Below are 22,054 nucleotides of genomic sequence, written 5' to 3'. Positions count from 1 at the left end.
ACAAATAGAAATTTGTCGTGACATTGTGTGTTATAATTAGTCATATCATATATTTTACCACTATTTATATATATGAGTCAACAGTTTAGAAAGTTCTAGAATTATTTATTAAAAGAGAGAGAGATCTTTCTTAAGAAGAGAAAGATAAACATCAGGCAAACCTTCCGTGTCACTTTGCTTATTGATATCACATATTTGGCCTTTTATATGTATCATTTCAGAAATAGGATTCTAGCTTTAAGTAGTATATCGAACCATGAAAGTGGGACTTGGGTGCACCCTGATGAAATGCCAGGTATCAGTTCCGAGGTGCCCAATGTCTTGCGGAGATGCTGAATAGGGGGAGTTTTTTAGCAGGTAGGCGATGATGTCCGCTGTTCTTCTTTATAAGAGGGACTCATCGAATCCTGCACAATCAGAAGATCGGCTTCTGGGTCTCTTCCTCTCATTCGGTTAGGCTCTCCTTCGGGAGCATCCCGGATAAGAGGTTATATGAAGATTTTTTTCCTCGCAAACAAAAAAAAATATATTCATACAATATTAAAAATTCATTCTGTTGAAATAAATATTAAAGATTGTATTAAAATCGAAGCGACGAAGAAAATATGTTTACGTTCTCACAAGAATGGGTGATGGAGAAGCCCATTCTTTATTTTAAATATATATTCATAATGACACGCGCTACATCAACTGGGGGGGTAATGTCAGTTGTATAACGACAGTTTGCGATAATGACCATCAATACACATCCACTAGAAGTCTGTATATATATTTTTTATCTCTTTATCAACCAGTTTTAAAATTGATCTATTTTAAATATATATACTTGTCATTTTGTAATTTTAACATTAAGAATGACCTAATCGGATTCGAAACGCCGTTTGTTATTTTTAATTTGACTTAGTTCTTTATAATTATATACAAACTTCGGATAGTCTTTCCCCTTCATTATATTTCGGTAACTTTTACTTAATTTTATTCCTTTTTTCAATCTGGAATTATTACTTATTAACATAGACCTGCGGCATACGATACTTGTCTTCCCATTACATTTCCTACAATCTTCAAAAGGTTAAGCAGTCACTCATCTCTAACGTTAAGAAGTTATTAAAAATGAAATAGGGAATTCAACTCCGATGACGCTGATCGTAACATACATAGTCAAGGTAATGATCCTTAGTGACCATCGAAGGACAATTCATCTCTGATGATCTTGATCCTCTCACACATTATAAAAGTCAGCACATCAAACAACCTTCGGAAAATTGTAGCAGTCACCCATGACGCGTTACGAAGTTATACAACAAAATTAATATGACCTTAACTCACATTGTCAAGATCACGACTCTGAGTGACCATTGGACACTTTCAGCAGACGGGGGTGAGAGAGGACGAAAGAGAGTGAGATAGGACAAAAAACCGAGGAGTGTTGGGGATGGGTGGTAGAAGAGGATGAGGGAAGGGGTTAGTGGATGGAGTTGGTCAAAGTTGGGGGGGAGATGTGAGTGAAAGGTGAGAGAGAAGAGAGGTGCATGTGACTGCGGACAGCGAAGAAGAAGGAGAAGGAGATATTACTTCATTTTTCATCACTTTTCGATCGCTTGTATGTCCAAAACGGTTTGACCGATTTTTATTTTTTTTTTTGGCTCAAATTACTCGTAGCGATGCCGCCTTTTAGGATATGTTACGTGCGATTCAAAACTTTTTATATTTTAATAGTTCTATACTCCCAAAAAATGGACTTTGGTCTCGGGATAAGAGACTTATAGTGTCTTTATGTTTTGTACTTTTTTTTAATATGGTTAGACACTACTGCGTCTCCTAAAACATATGTGACCGCGAATGAGAAAAGGGTGATAATAACCAAAAGCGCGAGAAAACGCGTTTAAAGTATATCAGATCATTTTTAACATATTCATTGTTGACATTCAGTGTAAAAATGCGGAAGCATGGAAGAAACTAGTAATTATGTAGCATAAATTTGAAATGACTACGTTTGAAATGACTACGTCAAAATGGAATGCATTCCGATATTCTGCCAATGCTGAAAATCTATAGCGCACGTAACGTCATTGTATAGTATATAGTTTCAGCACTGGTAGTGAAACGCATCCATGGAAGCGAGTAGTACTTTATAAATCTAGTGACTTTATTGCATAGGCTCCGCTGTTTGCACCTAGAGGACGATTAGAAAACCTCCTTCTCCATTGTTCCCTTGCTCGCACAAGCTCGTGCAAGCTTATATAATGTTAAGGTTAACGCCAGCGCGCTACGTTAGCTCTTTTCCGCGCTTCCGAATTTTCCTACTTCCGCTTCAACTCTTCTGTTACGTCTCAATGTTGTTGTTGAGATTTTTCTCCGTTTTTGAGTCAATGTATTTAAACAATTTACTCGGGGACCGGAGATTAAGTTGTGTAGTTAAGGATGCGATTCACTGGGAAGTACTGAATAATTTAAAGGAAGGGTAACCTTGAATCCGGTGCCAAAAAGATCGCGAAGTTTATAGGCGAATCTACGTGGATCGTGCTTTGGAATGGTTTTGTAATTAAGAAACGTGAGGTTGACCTCCAATTTATTTGGAGTGTAGACAGGTTCGCGGGGTGAGTCTACCGGTTTGTCTTGGTCTAGCAATTGCACAAGTTTTTGGAAATAGGGGAAAGGATCTTGATTTGAAATAAGGGCCGATTTAACTTGGAATCTCAATCTCTTTTCTCTTTGTCTTCGTCCGCCTTTGGTAGGCATGGAGGTAATGCAAAAAAAGAATTATAATGTTCCGGAGAACTGTCATAAACGGGGGCCACGCTATTGGCAGCGACAGTCGCAACAATCCCTCAGATATTCATATATATATATATATATATATATATATATATATATATACTTGTATGTGGATTTAGAGATTAGAGATTTAGACGGTCCGTCAATAGATTCAATTTAATATTATCGTTTAAAAAGATAAATGCGAAAGTGAGGTTCTGATGAAGCGCGAGGATAGTTCTCACCTTAATAGTATAAGTGTAAGCCTAAGTCTAAGTGTAAGAGTGAGTCTGAGTGTGTGTGTTTCTGTCTTTGACAGCTCCTTTTATATACGAAAATGAGTGTGGGAGTGTCCTTTCAGAATCAATCGACACTTCCCAAAATTTGGTAGAACCTATACTCGCGCTTTCTTTGAGATAAGGCAGCAAGGCTCCGCGTAAGCCCTACTCCTTACTCTACAAGTTTATTCTTAATAAGTAATAGTTGAATTTTAACAATCTGTTGTAATAAAAATTCGGTTTTCTTTAATATCCTTTATGCGAGGCGAATTCACTACATTCATATGTTTAAAATTAATTTAACTTTATTAGAAAAAGAAAAAGGGAAAAAAAAAGAAAAAGATATTCGTTCTCACATTCAGGAAGATTTCTATTTTACTGCTAATTGTTGAACTTAATTACTTAATCGTTAAACGCTAATATAATTACGTTATTATTAATGTTAATGTATAATACGCTTTTATATTTGTTATTTTATAGGAGGGCTTCTTTGAGAAAGATCGTGTGATATTCTTAGACATTCTTTCTAGAATAATCTATAGATAATTTTTATGACGCATAAAAGTACATAACGTGATCTATCTGTTAGAGTTTGAATGTTTAAATAAAGAAACTGAATATACCCTCTTATAAAAGAGAAACGGAATTTCCGATTTCGAAATAAAGATAAAATAGGGAAATTTAGCGATAAGATAAAAGTAAAGTATAAATTGTATATCTATGACGAATATCTATAAAGAATAAGAGGATTTTATTAGTATGTAACACTTCTGTGATCTGCAATTTTTAAACACAATTTAAGAGTTACTTAAATTTGATTTACATTGTGATTACGAAATTAAACAAAAATACTGCAAATTAAAAAACGAAAGAATATCTACAGAAATTACAACAAAAGATGATTGCTGTGAAATGATCTCGATCCCAACGGTCCGAGATTTTAGGATATCTTGTATAATATGTAGGTTTGATGGATAGTATATTTATTTGTTTGCATTTCTTGAATTGATGTGGTAAATCTTTTCCATGTCTTTTTGGTCTAGGAAAACGAGTTGACAAATGGAGATAAAAAGCTTCAACAACGAGAACAATTGATTTATTCTTCTCCAAGAGTGTTAAAATTGATAATACTTCCTTACGATGTGATCCTCTCAATGTTCCTAGTAAACTTCCGGATGTTCTGCATAATCCGAATACATCCACTTCATCTGCATCAAAAATAGCCGCAAAAACTTCCAAACTTCCATTCTCCGATTTGATTATTTAGAAAATGGACATTGATTCTTATATAAGTAAAAGTTCTATGCTAGATGACTACACAAAACATACACTGCTAGAAAAGTCATGATAATGCCTATTGTCTATGCTTTTTGTTATTCCAGTCATAGTAAACAAGGAAAAATAGAACGCAGATGTGTTAAACAATATCATTTGAACAACAATCTCTGGCTTGTTCTATCTGACATTCACAAAGGATTATATTGCAAATACTGTGTTCTATTTACAAGCAAAACAGGAGACTATCAATTAAATACAGTTCTAAATACATTTGTGAAAGTATTATTTAAATCGTTTGTAAAATTAATTAGCAAAGACAGTGCTTTTATTTTGCATGCATCTAGGCAATAATGCACAAAAATGTAGCACAAAGTGGTAAACATTTTTTGACTAATTACAATAACCCTGCATTGGATGTACTGAATCAAATCTATTTTCAACGTATGGCACAGGTTTTGAAAAATTGAAACAGATTGCGCCCCATAATTGAAACAATCCTTTTTTGCGGATGTCAAAACATCCGTTACGTGGGCACAGAGATGATGAAAAATTGAAGATGACGAAGAATTTGTATAACTGCTCTGTAATCTGTTGGCAGTAATTATTACATGAACAGTAATATCCCCAATAATAACTTCAGCGATGTAATGCCTGTCGTGTGATCCGTTAGTTATAGTAATTACTACACGGGCAGCAATATCCCCACTAATAACTCGGCAGTCGGTCTTTTCTATAAGCGAGCCTGATCAAAATTTTTGCTCGGATATTATTGCGATAGCTCAGTGGAGTTTACGTTTAAAAAAAAAATCATTTCGACGCGCAGTTTAAAGAACTATACATAGTATATAAATTTACAAAATTATATTTTGTATAGAATTATACAAAATACTTAAGATCCGACTAGACCATTAAAAGGCATTTATTTCCTATTAGTTATAACAAATAAAACACTTATAGTACAACAGGAATTGAAGCTACTCATATCAATTGAACCTACTTAGAACTTGTCAGGTCAACTCTTACTAATAATAAAATCTGATAATTACGATTACCCACAACTCGATGACTGAAGTTATACAGTCAGTTATATCAGTCGCGCTATATCACTGCACGTGCTTTAGTACTAAGGCACTATCACATGTATCTCCTGACATTTTCTGTATCTACAAAGTAAAGGTGTAGTAAAAAGAAATCCATTATTTTTCCAATAGATGGCTTTAGTAATCTGTATCTCACGTTGTATAAGTGCGATCGGGTTACGCTAGATGGCGTTAGAAAGATAAGATTTCATATTAAAAAAACTTCTGAGACAGTTTTGTGATTGCTTGACTCAGTATTGTTTGAGCGCGCGTCAAAGATGGACACCAGCAAAGAGAAAATATGCCATATTTTACAGTTTTTCTTCGATAAAGGCGAAAATGCAAGCCAGGCGGCTGAATAGTGTTTATGGTCCTGATACTGTAACAGCCAATCATATGCCAATCATCACGCCAATTTTGGTTCCGTTGATTCCGTTCCGGTAATTTTGATGTCAAAGATGCACCACGCTTTGGAAGACCAATTGTCGAAAATGTCGATAAAATAATAGAAATCGTCGAGTCCGACCGTCATGTAAGCACTGTTTCGATTGCCCAGGAGCTAAACATTGCACAAAAAACTGTTTGGAACCATTTGAATAAGGCTGGATACAAAAAGAAGCTCGATGTATGGGTGCCACACGAGTTAATGCAAAAAAATCTCATGGACCGAATTTCCATCTGCGAATCGCTGCTGAATCGCAACAAAATCAATCCATTTCTGAAGCGGATGGTGATGAAAAGTGGGTCACTTATGACAACATCAAGCGAAAACGGTCGTGGTCGAATCACGGTGAGCCGGCGCAAACAGTGGCCAAGCCAGGATTGACGGTCAGAAAGGTTTTGCTGTGTGTTTGGTGGGATTGGCACGGAATCATCTACTATGAGCTGCTCCCCTACGGCCAAACTTAATTCGGACCTGTACTGTCAACAATTGGATCGTCTGAAGGAAGCAATCACCTAGAAGCGGCCAGCGTTGGCCAATAGGGGAGAAATTGTGTTCCATCAGGACAACGCAAGGCCACACACATCGATAGTGACTCGCCAAGCTCCGGGAGCTTGGTTGGGAGGATCTTATGCATCCACCTTATAGTCCGGACCTGGCTCCAAGTGATTACCACCTGTTCCTGTCTATGGCAAATGATTTTGCTGGTGAAAAATTCGCCTCAAGAGAAGCTTGTGAAAATCGACTGTCCTAGTTTTTTGCCAATAGGGACGAGGGTTTCTATGAGAGAGGTATAATGGAATTACCTTCAAAATGGCAACAAGTTATCGAACAAAATAGTGCATATTTGACCTAAATCGGATCATTCTAACTACACTAAATAAAGCCTTCAATTTCATGCAAAAATAATGGATATCTTGTTACTACACCTTATATTAAAAAAACATTCAGTATTTACATAGTGAATAATATACACACTAAATAAAAAATCTTAATGAACATAGATTGAAAGTGCAACCGTTATGTAAACATTTTTTTATATTAGAGATATAAACATTTTTGTATGTCAGCATCATGAATAACTTACTTGATATATTTGACAGAAGGTTTCATGTATCCTCTTTCCATTTCCATACATCTTTGACATCTTCTTTTTACAGAGTCTTACAGAGTTCTTTTTCAAAATGTAGTTTAAATATTGAAGTAAACATCGCATGCGACACGTAGAAGAGTAAGTACAGTAAGTCTGTTTAAGTTTTTTTTTACTCAGTATGGTATGTACTATCTACTATATAAATGTTAAATGGGTTTTTGATACCCTAAATACATATATCATACATATATCACGAAATAAACTTTATAAAAAGAAAGAAACTATTATTATGATTATAGGTCGCTCATCATTAGTAATTAGATTTCTATCTTTGTTCATCTTTCATCCTAAGAATTATTCCAAACACTCGTAAATGAAGAAATTGTGGAATTCACTGTAATGTTATCATTATACGATTCCACATGGATTTCCAACTTGGGTAAAACTCTTGTTTAGGGGAACCCTTTCCGATAACCTTGATCTCGACATAAGTTATCAAGGCCACGACCCTGAGTGATCTCCAACAGGTTTTAACCATCGCTCGTCCTTCGTTAAAAAGTTATGAATAAAAAAAGTTTGAAAAATAAAGTCTCTTTTCTACTATATAAAATAAAAATTTTCTACTTTAAAATATATATTACGACTTTCCACGAGAAGTGACTGTCACGCGCTCCCCCCCCCCCCCTCATCGACTTAAATATCTTTTAAATATGTTATAGAGGAGAATGTCCTGAGTGATTTCCTATAAAAATTAAGTGAGGGGCGTTGGTTTAGGAAATATAGCAGAAATAAGATTATTTTCGAAACTTTTTTTTGTTCGCTTTTTAACGAAAAACAAGCGACAACTAAAACCTGTTGGAAGTCATTCAGGATCATGACCTTGATAACATATATCAAAGTCAAGGTCACTCGAGAGGATTCTCCTAAACAAGAGTTTTACCCCAACTTGTAAAGCGAAAGTCAATTTTGTTTATGACAAAAGAAGTAACACAAATAAAACAAAGAAATATGAATATCCCGACAAAGAAATATGAATAACGTATTTGATACAAAAAACTGAATATAATTTGGAATAAAAATGCAATACTTTAAATGTTCTGGAAGAGTCTATAACGTGATTTAAAGTATGATTTAGAATCGATTATAATACGTGAAAATCTAATTAATCGATGATATGTAATCTTTTCGTAATTTAATAATCACCATATCATATGTTATACTTAGATTAAATAATGATAAAGATAATTTTTTTAGATATATAAATAAAATGATTAGTACGATAAAACCTCTGATTTTCACTACGATAATGACAACAATTATGGGAGTTGTCTTTGGAAGTTTAAACATAGTTACTGTAAGCACCACACAAATTATTTCACTTCATATACAATAGATATGGTATCAATTATGATTTTTGTATAATTATTTTTTTTTAATATATAAGATATTTTAATCAGTTATAGAAAATAACATAATTTCTATTAACCCTTTATATTCTTACAGTATTACTTATTGTTATATAAAGTTTGTTATATAAAGTTAATATAAATATTCATGATTCTATAATAATTAGGATCAATGTATTAAAATAATTAAGGATATTCTTATATCCAATTATTGTAAAATAGTAGTTTTAATTTTTTTCAAGGATATTCTTACTAAAGGTCTTCTTATTCCAATCCAAGTAATGACAACTTTAATTCTCTGTCAAAAATTATTACTATTCGAAAAAAATTAATGTATGAAATGAAAAATTAAGACCAAGATGCTACAATCTTAACTAAGTTAAATTCCATCAAATTAAAAAGTAAAGTACAACTGTCTTTTATTATTCATACAAACTTACCTTTTTAAATAAAGGTAAAAAACAGCGCTAAGCATACGTGCTTTTCATAAAGAATCATTTGGATTTCATCGTGTTTGCTGTTTAGTAGAATTGACTACTTATGGTTGATAGTGAATCATCAATTCAGCTTAAAATTGGTGAAACCAATCCTTTGTACGTAATACTAAGTACGTAATACTCCAACTCCATTAATAATAGTTTTAATTTTTTTTCAAGGATATTCTTATCGAAGACCTTTTTATTACAAGTAATGGCAACTTTAATTCTCTGTCAAAAATTATTACTCTTCGAAAAAAATTAATGTATCAAATTAAAACCTAGACGCTATAATCTTAACCAATCAAGTTAAATTCTATCAAATTAAAAAGTAAGTTACAAATGATATTATCTCTTATTAAGGGGGGAAACCACAGTAAAAGTTTGAAAAAATCGAAAAAATTTTTTTTCGCTTATAAGGTACTTTAGGGTCTTAAGAATAACATACCAAAAGATGGAGTGCCGCAAAAATTTCGGAATACCCAAATTTTCCATTCTGCGGCAACGCCTCTCAGGTATGCTCCGAGCGCCTTTTGTGATTCCGGCGCGCTCTATAATTTATGAGTACGGGAGCAGGTATAATGGCAGTCGATGGAGAAGGAACTTCCCTCCGAAAAGTCTATAGTACTTAAGAATGCCTGTAGGTATCACCATATGTAATATACATTCAAAGAAACACGTGTGTAACGTTAGTAAACCGAATGTCAATTGTTGAAACGGACGCTTTTTCGCTTCGCTTCGAACTGTCAATATATTTCGGGTTAGCTATTCGTAGAAATTGCGAATCAGTCGAAAAAATGAAGACAGCTATGGGCCACATTACTTCACAAAATATCTACGGATAACCATCCCCAACACGACGATTGCCCGACTGGAGAAAATTCATGGTGCTCGTGGCAAAGGGCGAAATCTTCTAACACTTTGGCTACCTATACGCACAAATCACTAATGTCTGATATAGTTTATGAAGCAATTAAGCCAGTTTACGAACAACTCACTACGGATGATCTTCTCACTCGCTGCATCGGGGGTTTCACTCAAAACAGTAATGAGAGCTTCAACTCGACAGTGTGGGCGATGGCTCCGAAAACTATGAATTCCGGCAAAATAATCATCAATATTGCTACGAACATCGCTTCGTGTGTTTTTAATGACGGATTAATATCAATTTTACATATAATCCAGGTCATGGGCATGAAAATTGGCCCAAAAAGTCACGAACTATGCATGGACTTGGATGAGAAACGCATACAGAAAGCGGAACAATCTTTGAGTGAGGGCCCGCAAAACAGGCCCGCATCGATCTGAAAACAATTCGAAAGGTCAAACAAGAGCAGGAGATAGATGAAGAAGGCCAATTGTATGGCGCAGGCATCGCAGATTAGAGGTATATAAAAATATAATATGATTTTACAGTACTTAAAACTTTAAACGCGTTTTTCTCGAAACCACTTTTTTTAAACTGGGCGGACACATAACTCGAATAAATCTTTACCGATCGGTTTCAAATTATGACAGTATATTCAGAATACCTTTCTCTATGGAAGTGCGTAAGGTTTTTTTTTATATTACATGGTTTTTTTTATCAACAATTTTAAGGCGTTTTTTTTTGTTAAATTTGCAAGTTTTCCTTAAAACGTGCATCATTTTGCGAAAAATTAATATATCGAAAAAATCCTACGTACTTCCATTGATATATAAAACCTAAAAAACTCATTTTTTGTTCCAGGTCAAAAATTAAGGACTCTAGATGTCCGCCCATGGTCCCTCCTTCAAAAATAGGCACCATCGGACAAGTGCGGCACAGCCGCCATTTTGTACCAAAAATGTATGAAAAAATTCTTATTTGTACTTCATTCATAATATTATAATGCTTATTTTACAAATTTTTGATTGATCATTTCATTGAGCCAAAAAAAATTCCCGAAAATATACTTACTTTTTCGTGCTCTACTGTGGTTTCCCCCCTTAATAACTTAACTCTGTTAAGTATGTATCATTCATATAAATGATTTGATATCAACAATTGGCGCGAAGTTAAATTTCATGTAGTTCAGATATCAAATTAAATAAATAATATTAACTTTAATGATATGTATCGTTCCTATAAAGGATTTGATATCAAGAACAGGTGCCAAGTTAAATCCCATTTCTTTATACCATGCCAAATTAAATAAATAATGAATATCAGTCTAATGATATGTATCATTTGTATTAAAAATTTGATATCAACAACTGTGGCGCCAAGTTAAATTTTACTATCAAAATAAAAAGTAAAACCCAAGTGATATTATCTTTATTATTTACTTAATCCAAATGGTATCTTTAATTTTTATACAATGAAACATAATAGTATACGTATATCTTATTAAAGGATCTTCCTATTCCAATTCAAATGATTTATATTCCTCTTAAATAAAATTATTATATTACCATTCATTTATAATAAAAACATTTTTTTTTTAACTAAAGTAGTGTGTTTGAGATCGTTAATTCGGGAAAAGCAAGAATTCTTTCAGTCGACCGACAGTAATTGTCATTGAACGCACGCATAAAGTGAGCTCGTGATTTCATCTCGAGCATGATCTTAATCCTCGTTAAAATCATCGATTTGGCATTCTTTGTTCTTTTAAACCAATTCGGTACACGCAAACAAGCTCCGGCAACGGACAATCGAAAGTTCTAGAACAATTCAATTCGCGCACGCGAGCGCCGCGCTCCGACGAATACGTCACGCGCTGTCACCAATCCCACGTACGGATTTTCTGTCGCGCATGACTGTTACGTTGAACGTCGTTAGAAAAGAATCCAAAGCGCCAATCAATTTTGTACAACTAATGCCACGTAATAATTACGATTGTGGCAAAATTTTACTGGATTTTTCCCAAGAAGAAAGCCCAGGCCGAAAGCAATAAATGCTTCGATCTCGCCATCCTCTTTCTTAGAGTTTTAGACTTCTTAGAGTTCTTAGAGTCATAGTCTCGCTACTATATCGCTTCGTAAAACCGCCGTGCTAACCGCTTAGTGAAAACCGCTATAATACGAATCTTTTCGAGAAGTGCCGAGAAAATCACCGAGATTTTCCATCACCGCGATTCCAAATACAAGTTGGAAAAGGTGACCGAATTTAATATTCTGTTAATCTAATATTTAATTAATTATATTTTCTGAATTTGTAACTGTGCATATTAAAGAGAATTCTTTTGTTAAATTACAAAAAAACGGAGTTCTCTTTACTGTCGCGTATCATATCAACCTTGTGCCGTTTTCTCACTCGAATCTTTCCGCGCGGTGCATTCCCGCACAAGTGTTTATTTAATTCTCCTTTAAAATAATATACAAAGCATTATCACAAAATTATGTTACCTTGCTTAATTTAAATGTTATCACAAAAATTAAAGAGTTAACCGTATAAAATGAAAAAATTTAATTTAAGTAGAAAAATTTTTCATCTAAAAACACTTGCGATGATATCCGCAGTACCATGTCTGGAACTGCACGTGCACGTTTGCACCACAAACGTTAGACCATGACGAGCAATTCTTCAAGACTGTGCTTCACCCTGGTTTTTCTGTCTCTTTTAAAGTTTCTAAATACTTGCTAACCTTGCAATTTACATAATCTTGCGGACAACGAACAATACACGATCGTGTATGATGAGGCAGTATGTGGTAGTAGTATTGGCGGGCACTCCTTCTCCTTGCAGTGAAATTCTATGCGTACGTCCACAGTAGTGCTCTTGACGGATTCGTTTTGTCGTAAGTAATCAATGACCGCAAAAGGATTTTCTCGATAAATGAGAGCACGTTGAGCAGCGTTTCAAAGCAGTTGATTCCATAATATGATTTACGAAAACGCACGTACATATCAAACAAGACAGCGTAACTCTTTTTGCCAAAATACAGATTTAAATCGTCGTACGGATAAAATTCTGAATTTAGATATATTTTTACGTTACTCAAATTACAATCGTCGAACACGCTAATCTCGTGACATGACATTCTTTCGATCTATCTACAGAGCAAAGATAACATATCGCGGCTTCTCAAGTTGAGTCGCCGTTTTGACAGCCCATGAATGCTTGGTCGTATTCTATAATAAAGGATACCCATACAGATCCCATGAACGAAAACTCATGCTCAGATAATGATTGCTTTCCAATGCTCGCAGCATTGATAATTTATTTAACGCAATGTGAGGCATCCGCCACTGCATTTTGAATAATTCAATCTCAGGCCCCGTCACAGGATTTCCCACTAAGCAATTGTAATTGTTGCGCGATCGTATCAAAATCAATTTGTGATGAGCATTGATGATCACGCATTTGTAATCCTTGAACGAAAGCCCAACAGCATGTTGTGAGCGGCACACAAAAATTAATCCTTCCTCCTTGTCAGATCTAGAGTTCCATCCTGCGTTCAAGGTAATCAAAGCATTGTACGTCATTGACACATAGTTCTTGATGGTACTGGTAATGCCAACGTTCTGTTGTGGTCAATTTCCACATCATTGAGTTCATATCGAATTTCATCAAATATGAACACTACGCAATTATTTCCAAGCGTCATCGACATCTGATTGACATCTGATCTGATTTTTCTTCTTTACTGTCAATCTTTCATCGACATAGAGAAAACTGTCGCAATGTGTACAAATCCTGCTGCTGTACGGGTATCCGTATCTCATCGCTATGCCCAAACGTAGTGTTGGCATACGGATTATACGTGTGAGTTTCAATCTTGACGATGCGGTCGTCAAAGATCAGCTCACCGGTAATACTCAAGATATCAGCCATTTCGTACGATGAAACTCAAGGACTTTAAGAATGCAACGTTGGACGCAATGAGTTTCTTTCCAGTAGTCTTTCCAGTAAAAAGTGTATCTCTTGTTTGTTTCCGCTGTTCGTTCAATACAAGCAACCTAACTGTGATCTCTTCTCCACGAAAATCAAGCAATCAACCGTCTACGTCCACCACGCGAATCGTCAGATCCGTAATGCTTCGTACAACGATCGGAAGGTAAATAATCTGCGTCGGCCTTTCCGATTTCTTATATCCCGGCGGCACGCTCGACGAAAATTCGTGTATCGTGTGCATGCACCTGTTGTTGCTGTACGCACCCACGGTCATGATGCACTCTATGTGTATGATATTCATGTTGATGATATTTATCGGCACGTCTCGTGCCACTGTCGCGGTTCCAGCACGCGATTCGACGAAAATCAGCAGCGAGCCAATGATACGAGTTTTGCAAAATTTATCCGATAGGCGCAGTTGATCTCACTTCTCATGGTATTGTTGTTGGCGCGAATAACCAGCGGGAAATCTTCATCCTCCTTGCCCTTCACGTCAGAACGTATAATAAAATTTCACGCTTTAAATATACCGCTCTATATCACGCAATTCGATCTTTCGGGAATGACAATTTTCTCGTCGCCATAGTAAAACTTGTTGTTTATTGAATTTACATTGTAAAATCTAAAGTATAATACGTTTCAAAGTCCGTCAGACCGAGCTCGTAATCGTCACCCAAATCTATCGCTGGAAAGTAGCTTACGGCGAGGACGCTGCTCTTGTCGGTCAACGTAAACGTTAGCGACATGTTTCAAACGAGCACTGAGTTAAACAGCGCAATATCGGTCCTTAAATTGCTTGTCAACCGTTCATAAAAACTGTAGACAAAGCTGCCCGTAATTGTTCTGACTGTAAGGTTGATGAGGTGATTGTACTCGATTACACTGTTTGCCAGATACCATTTAAGTTCCTTCGACGGTCGAAGATTGCCAAAACTGTCGAAGTACATGAAGTATTTCCCTCTTTTCATATACGCTACCCAGATCCTTTGGCATTTTAGATTTACGATATCGTTTTGATGTACTCCTTTGATCGGTAATGTACGCATAAAGACGCCTCTAAAATATGGAATGCGCATACGGTTTGCAAGTTGTTGCAATTGTACATCGGTAGTTACTTTCCTCATTTTTAATTACTTTCCCGCATTTTTAATGTTTCATTGTCTTTTTTTTTCTACGCACGATACCTTGTCCGCGCTTGTAGGGAGCGTGATAAACGCCGCGCGTTGGCGATTATGATGTTGCAGTTCTTCCAGTTGACGTTCAAGATTTGAAAAATCATCTGAATGAAATCGAAAGGAAGATTGGAATCTTACAAAATAATGTGCAGGTTATGCTAAATAAACTTAAAAAGACGATTTGACAAGTGCATCATGTTGAATAATTATTCGCAACATTTGAAAAACGTCTGTTGATTGATGAATTGTACGCTCCGGCGAGAAGAAATTTCCCGCGAAGACACGTCACAGTACACGGATATGATGACCTGTGACAGGCGGATGTGGTCGAGATATACCTATGTACATGATTCAACAGAGGTTACTACTATGTTCGACGTATTATTATCGACATGCTGAGTAAGCACGCATGGGCTGAACCGCTCAAAGCCAAGAGCGGGAATGAGGCGACGAAGGCGATCGCAAAGATAACTCGAGACGATGGAAGATATCTGAAAAATTTGCATATTGACAGAGGAAAGGAATTTTACAACTCGGACGTGCAGAAACTTTTGAAGAAGCACAACATCAATTATTATTCTATTCCGCAATAAAGACGACCTCGGTCGTCGAATGCTTCAACCGTACGTTGAAAAACAACATGTGGAAATAATTTACGAACAATGGAAATTACAATCGACATTACGCCGCATCTCATATCAAATTACAATGCATGCAAGCATCAAACTATTGGTATGCATCTCGTTGACGTTACCACGATCACCGACAGGCTCTTAATGATTTATTGTACAATCGCGTAAAGATTGCAACATCCGTGTAATACAAAGTGGATGATTCGGACGCGTGAGCAAATTCAAGACAGTCTTTGATAAAGGTTATACGCCGAATTGGAGCACGGAGGTGTTTAAAATTATCAAAGTACAACAAATTAATCCAGTGACGCATCTTCTGGAAGATTCTCGCGGAGAGTCTATTGCCGGAGGATTTTACGAATACGAATTGCATAGCGTCGCTAATCCCGACGTATATCTCGTTGAAAAGGTGCTGCACAAGAGGGGGAACGAGGTTTACGTGAAATGGTTGGGATTCGACAATTCGCACAATTCGTGGATTCATAAAGACAATGTGTTGTAAAACTTATATTTATTATAAATATATAAATACATATTATACATATTATAAATATCATATACATATTGTATTTACACATTATACATACTATATTATACATATTATACATGGTATACATATTATACATATTTTACATGTTATATACATATTAAACATACTATACAATATAAATGTGTTTTATTTATATCGATAATGTCCCCATAATGGCATCGTGTCGGTGGAACCTGACACGATATACCGCTTATCGTCGTGTGTATTTAAAGTGATTTTTGTTTCTGATATCGTATACACCTTGTGTGAATCTTATGCATGACTGTCTGAGGGTCATTTCGATTGCATCATTCAAGCGCGTGTAATTCTCGAACATTATAGACCTCGATACAACTGTGCTCTTGACCCTTTGCCTTCTTCGTATCTTTCTTTCCTTCTACACGCAAGACATACATTTTCACTCTAAGCCCAATGAATTCGGTCATGATGGCACCGTTGTTCTCGTCTTTCATAAGGCCAGAAATTTTTTTATTTGCGGAATGTCGTACGCGTTGTCGTTCGAGTATTGCTCGTGTCAAATTTACTTATATCACGTTTCATGATATCGTTAACATCGTCACATTCTAAATGGTATATGAGCCTATCAGTATCGTTCGATATACATAATTTTGCATTTTTCGCGAAACAACGGCCATGTACTCGTGATGAAATTCATACAAATACGTCTTGGATATGTCGAGGACGCACATACCCACGTATATTGGTTTGTCCAACTTCATCTCGAGCTTACGCAGTTCTATCGTGACCAAATTCTCCGAAAAGACGTTGCGGCTGTGGAAATTTGGTTTCGCGATCATTGCCTCAGCACCGTGTCTGCCTTCCCATTAATAATTTTATGTCGACGCGATCGCGTATGTTCTCTATAATTTTGCCAAATACCGCGTTATTCATAAGTTTGTATAAATTTTTTTCAAAATCATTTTTCGCCAAAGTTCTAAATTTTTTGTTTAGTTCTATATAATCGCATAGCCATGGAGATTGCGCAAATTGCAGTATACGGTGAACCTTTGTGATACGGAGACCGTGACGAGTACTCTGCTACAAATTACGATAATGTATGATGTAACGCTGTTTATCGCATAATGTTGCGAGGAGCTTGTCATCGCCGGATGGTTTCTCGAGCGTTAGAATAGTAAGTCAGTGTGCACATCATGAAGAAGTTGTGGGTACTCCGCGTCCATCTCGAGAATATAGCCTGTTGCCAAATCTAACGCGATGGTTGTAAAGTCAAAATTTTGTACATCGTCGACCCATTGAAAATCGGCATAAGGCAATGGTTGACACATTGCTCAGCCGTACAGATTGTTGACATCGTAGTACATTAAGTATGATGACGGTTTCGATCGTACGATGACATGTATTTGTTGTTGGCTCGCGTGTACCTGTTCGAACACTGACTCAGACCACCGCGCTCGATAAATATAACCATATCAATACCTATAAACAATTCAAATCTTACATCCGTATGCTTTAACATGACGTCCCACGTGAAGCCTGGTAAGGTGTAATAATACGCGAGATCGAACCCATAACTCGCGATACAACTATCGGAAATTTTCGAAGACGTTGGCCAACAACAATACGTCTGTTTTCAGATATAAGTCACTATATTTACCGAGTGCTCGGATGGAGAACCGTTGTCACACGTTGACGGCGTGCACGTAAGCGTTCTCAGATATAGTGTCGTCTGTTAATGAACTGTAAAATGACTCGCGATGCGATAAACATAGCTCCTCTAACTTTTCGACACAGTCAATATACTCATACGGAAAAACGTCCTTTCGTGTCAAAAGATTAAAATTTTCTTCTGATAAATTGAAAAATTCGTGTTATAATATCCGTAATAGCTTATTTTAATGAGAAAAGATGCCAATTTGTTCAAACAAGAAAAGAGAAATCTGAATGAATTTATAAACCGTAATTTTGCATAATCTTTTTTATCAATTTTTGTACTACCGACATATTTAGTAAACGAGATACATTTTTTCTTAGTTATCGGTAAAAGTCAACACGTCCTTCGTACGCAGTGGCAATTTTCTTGATGACGAAATGGACATTGTAGCCTGATAAGTTATGGGAAATTACTATGCAATGCGAATCTCTATAATTTAGATTACAATTTGAGTGCGCGGAGCCACTTTATCGTCCTGTTATGTTGTAATGATCGCGTACCCGCATATTATCTGATGCAAACAGTTTCTCGCACATGTAACAGTGCGTGACGCTATTATATCTTTACCAATTGTCTTGCGTGAAATCTGTCATGGGTACATTAGCTGAAATTATAGATTGTACACTGTACGCCAAATTTTTGAGTTGTTCCGTGAACGACACTATACAGTCTTTATCACGACGATAGCCCAACAGTGAACTATCGTACGAACAATGCATGTAGTATTCGATACTAAACATTCTGTGATGATGATACATGTACGTAGTTGATTCAGAAATCCCATCCGTCTTTTCCAATGCACACTTCAGGTCAGCGTAAACGACGAACGGGACGCATTCCTTCCTGCAGTGGTTGTCGAAACTCAGCCATTTATCGTCCTCGCTTGGTAGTCTGATCGCGCAATCGTTTAGTTTTCCATAGTTCTCCCTGTGGATCTCCAATTTAGCGCTCTAGCTAAAGTAGTGGAAGCATCTGAAAAAACCGCGCATTTATTATTATTATTATTATTATTATTATTATTATTACATATCTATCGCAGAAATATTTCTTATGTTCTTTTTTGGTAAGTTATGCGTTAACAAGTCATTTTTGATGAGCTTAAAATATCCCGCCTTGTTATTCTTTACGTACAAGAGGTTTACGTGCTCGCTCCTTTTTCGGTCGACAGAATCCTCTTCTCATTGATGTAGACGTTGATGGAAATGTCATTTGCATTGTCCGCAGTTTGCACATTGATTATCGCTCTCTTAATTTCTCGCGAGAGTTTGATATAACATCCCACGCCCATAGGATTGTGCTTGTTAGCGTTCATCATTAATTTCAGCCCAGCCGCTACCGCGTTTCTAAAACTCTTCCAGCGATGCTAGAGTAGATTCGACCGATACCACTCGCGCAAATCGGTGTACTGATATAGTTCATAGTTCCGGGTGGCGATACTTTTGTTCGCGCGTTTATCACCCGTCATGAACTCGTCATTAAAAACAGTGTTTATTTTTATAGAGTCATATCGTTGCATTACTATGCACATGCTCGAGCACAATTTCGCTCGCGTCTTCGAGGAATCGGCAAGGCTCGATATGTTTAGAGTTTATTACCACGTCCGTCAGAATATGGCTTTCAAACACCGTTTCGATGATGCGCCAACGGAGTCCATACTCGGCGGCCATTTTCGCTCAGATTCCTTCAGACTCTCGAGCTGCGCGATACATGCGATTAGTGATTGTCTATTACCGATTGATAATCGCGGGCGTTTGATACGGCTCTACTCCTTCAATGGGATATTCTATAAATTCGTCACATTGCTATTCCTACCCGCTGTATTTTTCTTTTTGGAAATTGATATATTAAACGCAAGAATTCAATTTCGAATACACGGCGTTATACATTTCTTAAACTTTATACCACGGAGTTCGCTATATGTAGTTTTAAAATGTAATATGTGCAAAAATTTACTCGGAGTAAGTATCTCCTAATTTTCGAGCAGTGTAGACTCTCTTTCCCGAATTATTAAAATGTGGATATAAAGGGTTATTGTTATATTAAGTTTTAACAAAGTTTTACAAAAAAATATACATTTTTGATAAGTAGGAACAACCAATAATGATCAAACTCCAATATTCCATAGTAGTATTCACCGCCAGTGTAGAACTTTTTATGTGCGCTTTGCCAGCTGATAACTTAATGCACATGGTAACATTTTTAAATTACTAATATTTATTGATTCTTTTTTGTAGTTATAATTTTATATATTTCTTAAATTTAATTAATAATAATTTTAAATATAAGTACACAATTACATGTAATTTTTTTTCATAGAGTAGCAAAATTTGTGTAGGAGCATACGAATCACAATGGTTTCAAGGAAGTGTGAACATGCAGAAAAAAATCCTTCAAATTATTTTTAGATCACAGAAATCTGAAATTATCCACATTAATGGAATTCTTCCTGCTTTGTCGTTACGTTACTACGCACAGGTAAGAATGATTATTTATATGCGCTTAAATTAATTATTTTTATGATATATATACAAGGTATGTATATATGTAATTTTAAAAAAGATTTGGGCTCCGGATTTATTCAGGAGAATCACGTTTTCAAAAAAAATGTTTCAGACAAAAATTGTAAGGTATAAAAAGTTCTACTTACAGACTACTACAGACTACTTTTCAATTTGACCTTGGGTGACGTCGTCAAGATCATGTAAAGATCAAATCGATTTTTTTTTTAATGGAACATAGTTGTTATTCCAAAATCTAATAACCGATGTCAGGAGCTTTTCAAAACATTATATAGTCATTTTTCATTAAATAATTTTCCAGTCTTTTATGAGTCTGGAAAGTTACAGTGCCGGATATTGAGTGTGAAATTCCATCATCCAGTGAAAGTTGCTGTAGTTCCAAAATCTATTGTACAATTATGTTTGTTGAAACTAACATCCAAATCAAAAGTAGCATTGTCTGTAAATGTTACTTGATAAAGAAAGTTTGGATTGGCATCAGTTTTTGTCTTTATCACATCACAAAATTCTAATAATAAATGTCGGTCAAAATTATCTTCATACACTTTTTATAAGGTGAATTTTAAATGAATGAAACCTGAATTTTTTTTAAGATGTTGTGCATTGATCCTATACTAATGTTATGTTACTGAGCTGTTTTACAAACAATGAGATGTGGATCTTCAACAAATGATTGCGCAGTATCCATTTTCTTCATTAGTTGTTGATGTTGGACATCCAGGTATTGGGCGAATTTTTATGCTGCCGGTTTCTTTAAAAGAGCGATCATTCTTTTAACAGTTTGTAGCAATGTTTTTATTGCATTGTCTGGTTGAATAATTGCAAAACTTCTTTGTAAAATCTTTTACGATCCCTCAGTATCATTAACCCGGAAGTAGGCGCGTCCTGATCATTTTGACCAAAATATATTTTTGCACATATATGTGTCATAAATAACTAGAATTCATATATGTGATTATAATCACTAAAAGTAATAATTAATAAAAAAATCTTTAATGCTTTATATTAATCAATTAAAAACAAAGGAACGGAATAATTACTGAAAATAATTGTGCTTATATTAGATGATATATCTTTATTTTAATTTTACTTTTTTTATTTGATAAAATTATTGATATGTAAGGAAATTATATACATATATATATATATATAAAATGGGTGTCATGAATATGTGGCCCCACTCGTTCCGAGCAAATAGAGATTAAACTGAATAGAAAAGTCCTCTACCATTTTGTAATGCTCGCAATAATTAATGAAATATTAACGTTTAAAGATAGCCGAATATGCACGTCCTCCCGATCAATTATTGCCGAAAGTGCGGGCCGCGAGGAGCGGGGCTTACCATCGCGAGCATCTAAGCTCAAAGGTCGCGGCGCGCCTGCTAAGCCATTCCCGCTCCTTGCTGCCCGCGCGCCGTGCGCTCGGTGGGCCGTACTTTTGACAATAGTAAGTCCAGCGGACGCGCGTATTAGGCTATCTTTAAACGTTAATATCTCGTTAATTATTGCGAGCATTACAAAATGGTAGAGGATTTTTCTACTCAATTTAGTCCACTCTACCTGCTTGGGACAAATGGGGCCGTATATTCGTGACACCCTGTATAAGAAAATTATAATTTTATTTTTTATTTATAAAAATATAATAATGGCGGGGACTGGAGACGATAAACATTAACTTAGTGCTCACGGCTACGGTCTTTTAGATCGACCGTTACAAATCAACAAACATATCAAATTTTATATAGATATAAGCGTGTTTCATACCATGCGAAAAAATGTTAATAAACATTTACGTAAAAGTAAAAATATAATAGTATCAATAAAAAAAAGATATAAATAAAAA

At 35.7% G+C, this 22,054-nt stretch overlaps 1 protein-coding gene across 2 annotated transcripts in view; it reads left to right on the top strand.

Moving 5' to 3' along the window:
- LOC147909020 (odorant receptor 4-like) overlaps window positions 1–22,054 on the top strand; it is a 162,845-nt gene that overhangs the window by 108,670 nt on the left and 32,121 nt on the right. For both annotated transcript variants that reach the window (XM_087408326.1, XM_087408327.1), the window contains exons 3-5: window positions 8,182–8,281; window positions 19,782–19,883; window positions 20,010–20,168. In XM_087408326.1, coding sequence (XP_087264452.1) covers window positions 8,182–8,281; window positions 19,782–19,883; window positions 20,010–20,168 — 361 coding nt within the window. The remainder of the gene's footprint in view (window positions 1–8,181; window positions 8,282–19,781; window positions 19,884–20,009; window positions 20,169–22,054) is intronic.

Source organism: Acromyrmex echinatior, chromosome 7 (assembly GCF_024713525.1).
Source record: "Acromyrmex echinatior isolate Ae372 chromosome 7, ASM2471352v2, whole genome shotgun sequence".
Lineage (NCBI taxonomy): Eukaryota > Metazoa > Arthropoda > Insecta > Hymenoptera > Formicidae > Acromyrmex > Acromyrmex echinatior.
This window is presented reverse-complemented; position numbering and strand designations above follow the sequence as displayed.